General features: G+C 50.6%; 1 protein-coding gene across 1 annotated transcript in view; it reads left to right on the top strand.

Moving 5' to 3' along the window:
- Positions 1-344: 344 nt before the first annotated feature.
- The window catches only part of C1QL1 (complement C1q like 1), a 58,124-nt gene continuing 49,654 nt past the window's right edge, over positions 345-8,814 (top strand). Inside the window, exon 1 of the mRNA XM_084804339.1 lies at positions 345-914. Within this exon, the coding sequence (XP_084660465.1) occupies positions 366-914 (549 nt within the window). The 5' untranslated portion in view covers positions 345-365. The remainder of the gene's footprint in view (positions 915-8,814) is intronic.

Below are 8,814 nucleotides of genomic sequence, written 5' to 3'. Positions count from 1 at the left end.
GGCCCGCCCCTCTCCTCCTCGCTGCTCTTCTGCGGCGCGTCCCGCCTCGGCTCCCCGTCTCTCTCCTCCTCCCTTTCAAGACGGCAGCCCCATGCCCGGCCCGGAGCTCACCCGTGCAGCTGCCGGAGAAAGGCCACCGGCGAGCGCCCGCTCTTCGAGGTGATCAGCCAAGGAGCGCGCGGAGCCGGTCGCTTTCTGCACCCCGGCCCCGCCGCCCCGGGGGGCGCCTCCCGCGCCCGCCCGTCTCCCTCTCGGGCGCCCGGGCGCCCGCCACCATTCCCGCCCCGGCGAGGCGACGCGCCCGGCCCCTCCAGCGGCTGAGCGTTGGCCGGAAAACCTTGGCCGCCGCGGCCGTCGGGGTGGCGATGCTCTTGGCCCTGGTGGTCCTGATCCCGGCGCTGGTGCACTCCGCGGGCGCGGGCGGGCACCACGAGAGGCTGGGCGCCTGCCGCATGGTGTGCGAGCCTCACGCGGGCCGGGCCGCCGCCCCCAGCGGCGCCAGCCCCCGCGCCCAGGGGGCCGGCGGGCCGCCCCCGCCCAGCCTCGCGCGGGGCCCCCAAGGCAAGCCCGGCCCGCCGGGGGAGCCGGGCCCGCCGGGCGCCGCGGGGCCCCTGGGCGCGAGAGGGGCCCCGGGGGCCGCGGGGCCGCCGGGGCCGCCCGGCCCGGGCCCCATCAGCACGGCCACCTACAGCGTGGCGCCGCGCGTGGCCTTCTACGCCGGCCTGCGGCACCCGCACGAGGGCTACGAGGTCCTCAAGTTCGACGACGTGGTGACCAACCTGGGCAACGGCTACGAGGCCGCCACGGGCAAGTTCGCCTGCAGTGTCCCCGGCACCTACTTCTTCACCTACCACGTCCTGATGCGCGGCGGCGACGGGACCAGCATGTGGGCGGACCTGTGCAAGAACGGGCAGGTAGGGCTCCGGGCCGGGGGGCGCCGCCGCCCCGAGCGCGGCCACGGCGGGCCCCGCAGCCGCGGGCCGGGCCAGCTTCCCTCCGCCGCTCAGGGCACTCCCGCGGGGAAAGGGCCCTCCGGCCTGGGCAGGGCCTCACCCTCGCGGCGGGGCCGGCCGGCCGGCCGCGCGCCCCGCCCCGCCCCGGGGACCGCGTCGCGCCGGGCGAGCGCCGCTCCCTTCCCCCGACGCCCGGGCGGCGCATCCCGCGGGGGCGTGGGGCGCAGCCCGGCGTCCGCTTGCCTGGCCTGGGCGCCAGCCCGCTCGAGCTCAGCGCGACCTGCCTCTGAGCGGACGTAGGGAGGCTCGGGCTGCTCGATCTCCCGCGGAACGCTGAGCGGTCGCTGCCGCCCGCTGTGGAACTCGGGGCAGCGCTTAGTTCACCTCCGTTGCGCTGCTGTGAAGTGAATTCGTGGGCTGGGGCGCGGGGGGAGCCCCGTTTCGCCAAGCGAAGGGCTCCGGGGAGAGAGGCCATTGGCAAGGCCCGCCCGGCCACTGAAGGGTCCCGGGCTCTTCTTCGAGCTTCGGCGATGAGATCCATTTCAGTCGCTCATTTCCTCTTTTTCTGCCCCTGGAAATCCACTGCATTTTATGTTTAATGTTTGGCACACGTCTCTAATTTAACAGAGGAGAATGAATATGGTTCGGGGCATAATGTACAATGTATGATGTCTAGTCTCATTTTTAAAAAAATATTTTAAAGAAAAATTTGAGGATATTTGGCAACTTTCCCCCACTTTCTGGGATATTTCAAAGTAAGCTGCATTATGCAAGAACATTTTAAAAAGTCCGGTTTTATTTAAGATAAAAACTAACATGCCAAGGGGCAGGGGGAACAGTCCACCAAAGAAGGGAGCTGTAATCTGTTTCTTATTAATCAGACCTTCCGTTTATGATAGCACCAGTTAGTCCTGCGGCCAGAGGGAGACCAGCAAAGGATTCTTGACACTTTCTAATTGGATTTCATAATTAAGCCTGGGCCCCACAGAATGGCTTTTCATGTTGTATCAAGATCTGTCGCAGTCTCTTTTTTCATGTGCCTCTTCTCCCTGGTAATAATTCAGCAAGGTTTGAAATACATACAAAGATGCCACCACATACGTCTTTTTTATTTTCCAGTTCTTTGCATTTCTTATGTGATACTCCTTTTGTTGTGGCCTTTGATTTATACAATAAATGTGTGATGACGGGCCACATAAACAGGACCCTGCCTTTTCACACTGCCTTAATTCAGAAGAAATGGCCACAGCCCCAGTTCTGCACTCACAGTCAGTGCCTCCGGTCGCCATTTCCAGCGGGGCAGCCGCGTCCATCTGCGGCAGCAAAAGCGACAGTCTTGTGGGGCCTTAAAAGACTCACAGGGCAGCCCTCCTCAGACAGGCACCGTTCCATGGGGCTTACGCCCAGGCAAGTGTGCAGAAGACAGCAGCCTAGAAGGACTTACCCTGGCATGAGCATGCCTCTGGCAAAGGGGGCTCTAGTCCAGGGAAGCCTGTGCCGTGATGGATGTGTTAGCCCCCAAGGTGCCACAAGACCGTTCCGACTCAGGCAAGGATCCCCACCGTCCCCCACAGCCAGGCGTGCTGAAAGATGGCTCACAAGTGTAACATGTTCGTCCAGAATATGCAGCCACACACGTGCGCGCGTGCAGCTTGCCCCACAGGGCGCTGCTACTGTTTATCCATGCCTTCATGTTTCCATGGGAACAGTGGTGTTGTGGAGCCAGGGCTCCCAGGGGCACAGCCAGGGCGCTTTTTGATTAGCAAGGACCCCAACGTCCTCTGCCGCCCCCCCCTCAGACTTCCCTGCTCCCTCTGAGCTGAGATGCCCTCCTCACAGTAGTGGGGGCGGGGGCAGGGGGGATGCCTTTCTCAGCAACAATGTATTATTCCCTGTTGTATTTGGGGGTTTCTTGGTCCTGAATGGGCAATTAAGGCCCATCAGCTTTATGAAAGACCCACTTCTGCTGGAGATGAAAATGACTAGAACTGGTTTGTTGCTATGGCTGCCTCAGTTTCTGGACTCTCCTTGGGGGCATGGCTGTGGGGGTGTCATGATGAGTGCCTGCACGTCAACATTTACCAGGACACCACTGTGTGGGAGGAATCAGGAAGGGTTTTCTAAGACCACATATTGGAGGTGCCCCCATCCACATACAGTGAAGTTTGTTTCTAGCAACAACAACAACAAAAACCCAACAAAACACACATGCAAACAAAAAACAACCATTTTCAGAATTTAGGTACACAAAGAATAATAAGTAAGGGGGAAATCTTAAGGATCGCTGCTCCTTTTCCTCCCAGCAAAAGTGACCTGAAAAACAGTATGCACAGACTCATAACTAATATTCAATAAACACTAAAAGTTTATACATTAAAGGTCACACATGAAACTTAGAAGAAGGAAATGGACCCTACCCAAGCTTAGCCCCTGAACCTGCTTTCAATACCAATTATCACTCTTACTATGTGAATGAATTAGTGCCTCTGAACAAGTGTAAAGTGCCATTGTCATGCCACTGCATAAACACAGCCTATCCACAATGGGCATTGTTTTAGAAAGGCACATATGGGCATGTGCCCTGTATCTTCTGAGCTGCCCCATGCCATCCTTTGCCTTAGCGCAAGCCTGCTTCTTCCCTGTTAGCTCAGTGGCTTTGCAGTTACTAGGAAACTTCAGGACTCAGTCCCATAGCAGTCCATAGCAGTGTAGCATGAAGGCACTAGCCTTCTAAACTAGAGGGGAGACTGCCACCATTCCTTCCGCAGTCTGGTGTGGGTTTTTTTGCTCTCCCTACTTTTCGACTCTTACATGCCCACTGCTGGGAGCTTGCTTGCAATGAAATTTTGAAGAGAGGGAGGGGGAAGAGCTCCCTGTGAAATACTGGTATTTCATACAACATCTGATTCTACTTCCCCAAACTGGAACCTTTGACTTCTGCAGAGGTTCAGAAGCTTTAGCACAGCAAAGGATTTAGTCAGCCTTCACAAACTTCTTTTTCCACCTCCACCTTAATTTCCCCCATATAGCTCCAGGCAGCATATTATTCCAAAAAGAGGGTTAGGACTATGTGATATAATGATCCAGGAGGTGCTGGGGCTTTTAAATGGGTTTTACAGTTTTAAAAAAGCAAGAAAAAGCCCTCAGCCACCGTACCTCATAACATAAGAACAGCCATGCTGGATCAGACCAAGGGTCCATCTAGTCCAACATTCTGTTCTCACAGTAGCCAACCAGCTGTCAACCAGGAACCCACAAGCAGGACATGAGTGCAACAGCACCCTCCCACCCATGTTCCTCAACAACTGGTGTACATAGGCTCAATGCCTCTGGTACTGGAGGTTGCATATAGCCATCAGGACTGGTAGCCATTAATAGCCTTTTCCTCCAGGAATTTGTCCAACCCCCTTTTGAAGCCACCCAAATTGGTGGCCATCACTACATCCTGTGGTAGCAAGTTCCATAGTTTAACTATGCATTGTGTGAAGAAGTATTTTCTTTTACCTATCCTGACTCTCCCATCAATCAGCTTCATGGGATGACCCTGGGTTCTAGTATTTTGAGAGCGGGAGAAAAAAGTCTCCCTATCCACATTCTCTATACCATGCATAATTTTGTAGACCTCTATCATGTCTCCCTTCACTCTCCTTTTTTTCCAAGCTAAACAATCCTAGCTGTTGTAACTTTCCCTCATAGGGGAGATGCTCCAGCCCCTTGATCGTTTTAGTTGCCCTTTTCTGCACTTTTTCCAGCTCTACAATATCCTTTTTTAGGTGTGGTGACCACAGTATTCCCAGTGTGGTTGCACCATACATTTATTTGTATAAGGGGAGTACAATATTGGCAGTTTTATTCTAATTATGCCTAACATGAGTTTGCCTTTTTTTTTACAGTGGCTGCACACTGGGTTGACATTTTCATCAAGCTGTCCACCACAACCCCAAGACCTCTTCCTTAGCCAGTTAATTTAAGTATGTGTAACCCTCACACACACACCACACCACACATACCCTCTTAAACTCCTTTGAAGTGCTACCCCTCTGAAAGGAGCTACTTGTCTTGGGGAATTCTCTCTCTCCTCCATTTGTTTCCCATCACCATTATTCTTTTCCTCTTCTTCCCTCCACTATCCAGGTCTTTCTCTTCTTTATTCCATCCAGGGCACATCTTGGGGAATTCTGTATTTAACTTTATATAAACTGACAAGAGGATTTGCTTTTCTTCTACTCCTCAGTCAGGTCTTTCAGAAAAGTGGGTTCATATGGTTGCAGAGGAAGGAATCTGGGCTGTTTTGTTTGTCATTTGCTATTATCCAGCAAATATGGAAGGAGCAAAACACACCTCCCTTGGGAGGGAATTCCGTAAATATGGGGCAACCACTGAAAAAACCCTGACTCTTATGCCTGTCAATCTGACTGGCCTTAATTGGGGTGGGGGGTCTGAGCAGGGGTTCTGCAGCTGATCTGAATTTTCATTTTAGCAGGAGATAAGGACTTCACAAAGAAGTTGTTTTTTGGAGAATGGAGAATAAAGGGAAAAAGAAAGGGGCATGTGGTATTATATAGGTGTCCTGAGATGAAGTTCCAGATAAAGGGGCCAGCAGCAATGGATTATGGGAAGAGTTTTGCTTTGAATTGTCTCCTGTGTGTGTGTATATATATATATCACCACTTTGAGCATTATATATATGGGGACACAGTATACAAATAAAGTGACTTTGTTGTTTAAGGGAGTAGGATAAGGGAGTTTGGAGGGCTGAGGGTAGTAGAACTGGATGGGTGAAAATCATGAGCAGTGATATAATGGGAAATAAGAGCAGAAAGATGGGGAGGGGATCTTACAGGAAAAACTAGCTGGTGCAGAGAGCATTTCTATTCCAGCCTAAAATCCCGCAACTTTACCAGGGCGTTCTGCTTCCGTTTTAAATGCAGGATCATGACGGGCTCCTTTTACATGTGCTTCCCTTCCTCCCCCACTTTCTCCCTTATCTGCATGTTCTATATGTTTCATTATACAGCCACTAGACGGCGCTAGAGGATTTCCTCTTTTCAAGAGGGAACTCAATGCCCTGTAATTTGATAGCACATTATCTCCAATTATCTTTTAAAAAGTGGGATAAAGGTCACTTAGCGTGGAGGTTGATGTCATCATGTAAAGGACTCACAAACTTTTTGCAAAAGAGTCTTTTCCCCTACTCTCTTCCTACCCTTCATGTCATACTGTAGCTTGGGAAATACTGCAGTAATACTTTGAGTACCTCACTATGCAAAGTGTTGCAACCGATGCTGTTTGAGACTAGTTTATTGGTTCAGGTTACATTTGGTTTCCTTTGCAAGGCACAGGGTCACTGAAACCCATCCCTAACTCTTTTAAGAAATGAGACAGCCAAGGAAAGAAACAGTGTGTGATTTCTAAAGCTCACGTTGTCAACTTTTAATGGGGATGCTCTTGTCACACCTTGAATGTCACACCTGAATTTTCCTCAGTGTCACACATAAGATGGAGAGAGAGAGAGAGAGAGAGGGGGATATCTCTTTCTGTGACTCATTTTGTAGCTATGGAAAGTCTAAAAAGCCAGTGGGCTCTGTAACTTTAAATAAGTTATAACTTCCCAATCAGTAAATGTATTGTTCTCCTCCCTGTCCGCTCAATTTTCCCTTTTCTATTTGCATTTGGAATGCTCATTATACACCCAGAAGACAAACACAAAACTCAGCCCTCTCTGCCTGTAGGATAGGATCCTTGCCATGGAAATTCAGCCTTTTCCCTAGTTCTCTGCTATTCAGTCAGGATAACTAATGTCTCTCTAATAACTGTTCAGATTGTGATATATTTTCCCTGTTTTCTGATCAGCCCCCTGGTTTTTAGAATGAGAACAGAATCCCTGCCAGGACAAACAGCCTGGCTTGCTCTCACTCGGATCCTACTCTTTTTGTTTCACTTTGGCAAGGGGGTTGCCAACCAACTGGAAAAACTGAGCCAGCCTGGCTTGTACCTGTGCTGTTAACAGCTACTTAATGCTAGAAATCAGCAGGTGAGGCTTTTCTCTGGCATAGTTGTTACCTGCTAAAAGCAAAACAGCAAGCTGCTTTTAAAGGCACAGCTGCAGGGCTGGGTTCATAATCTGGGAACCCTACTTGGTAACCACCTGAACGAGAAACTTATTTATAACTGAGATGGACAGGACTGGGTCCTTGAGAGGAAGATTCATGTGACTACAAAGTACATAAAACAGCAGTGGTACCTGCATGATGTTTTTCCCTCTCTGTGTGTTCAAAACCCTTGTTGTATGTATCTGTGTATTTCTAGGCCGCCTTTCAGGGCAGGAGAATAAACTGTTCAACAACCCTGTAAGGGAGGCCAGTATTATTATCCCAGTATTTTAGATTGGAAAGTGGGGGCACGGAGGGCAACAAAAGTGTGGTTTGCCTATGGCCAGTTAACAGACATCAGATGATAATGCTAATTTCCATGATATAAAAACAGCATTACAAGCTGATGGCTACAGATCACACTCATGTTAAAGGGACAAAAGCAGGCCAGGCCAGTTTTTCTGGTCAGTTGGCTACTCTAGACCTGAACCTGGCATTTCTAGCTCATACGTCATGGCCCTATCTATACCGAGATGCTTTTCAGCGTGATTCCATTTAAATCACAACAGCTCCTTCCATGGCACATGGAGCCACTAAAGTGGTGTATACATTGACAAACACCCGCTTTCACGGGGCACACAGCTACTGAAACTGCATTGGTTCAGGGTTGGGTGGGCAAAGTCCCACAAGTCAAATGGACCACCACCATCAGTTGCATAGGGGCGGGAAAGTGAATGAGCTCTCTCAGCTCTAGGGCTCAGTGAAGTGCAATTGAAAGCAATGAATGACTTCCAGGTAGATATGTTTAGCTCACTCCTCTCCTCTAAGCTGGCAATTCTACCCCTGCTAAATTCCTTCACCCATACAAGTCTACAGTATTCACAGAATAGTAGGGTTGGAAGAGGCCTACAAGGCCATCGAGTCCAACCCCCTGCTCAATGCAGGAATCCAAGTCAGAGCATCCCTGACAGATGGCTGTCCAGCCTTGTCTTGAACGCCTCCAGCGTGGGAGAGCCCACCACCTCCCTAGGTTATTGGCTCCATTGTCATATTGCTCTAACAGTCAGGAAGTTTTTCCTGATGTTCAGCCGGAATCTGGCTTCCTTACACTTGAGCCCATTATTCTGTGTCCTGCACTCTGGGATGATGGAGGAGAGATCCTGGCCTTCCTCTCTGTGACCTTTACTTGAAGAGCACTATCATATCTCCCCTCCGTCTTCTCCTCAAGGCTAAGCATGCCCAGTTCTTTCAGTCTTTCCTCTTAGGGCTTTGTTTCCAGTCCCCTGATCATCTTCGTTGCCGCCCTCTGAACCCTCTCCAGTTTGTCTGCATGCTTCATAAAGCATGGTGCCCAGAACTGGACACAGTACTCCAGATGAGGCCTAACCAGTGCTGAGTAGAGGGGAACTAATACTTCACGTGATTTGGAAGCTATGCTTCTATTAATGCAGCCCAAAACAGCATTTGCCTTTTTTGCAGCCACATCACATGGTTGGCTCATATTCAGCTTGTGATCAACAACAATTCCAAGATCCTTCTCGCTTGTAGTGTTGTTGAGCCACGTATCCCCCATCTTGGAAGTGTGCATTTGGTTTCTTTTTCCTAGGTGCAGAACTTGGCATTCATCCCTATGAAATATCATTCTGTTGTTTTCTGCCCAGTGCTCCAGCCTATCAAGATCACTTTGAATTCTGTTTCTGTCTTCCAGGGTATTAGCTATCCCACCCCATTTTGTGTTATCTCCAAATGTGATCAGCATTCCCTGTACT

The sequence above is a fragment of the Heloderma suspectum genome, chromosome 6 (genome assembly GCF_057233095.1).
Source record: "Heloderma suspectum isolate Gila_16-S chromosome 6, 16-S_ref, whole genome shotgun sequence".
NCBI classification, from domain to species: Eukaryota; Metazoa; Chordata; class Lepidosauria; order Squamata; family Helodermatidae; genus Heloderma; species Heloderma suspectum.
Note: the sequence above shows the minus strand (reverse complement) of the source record. Positions and strands in the feature narration are given on the sequence as shown.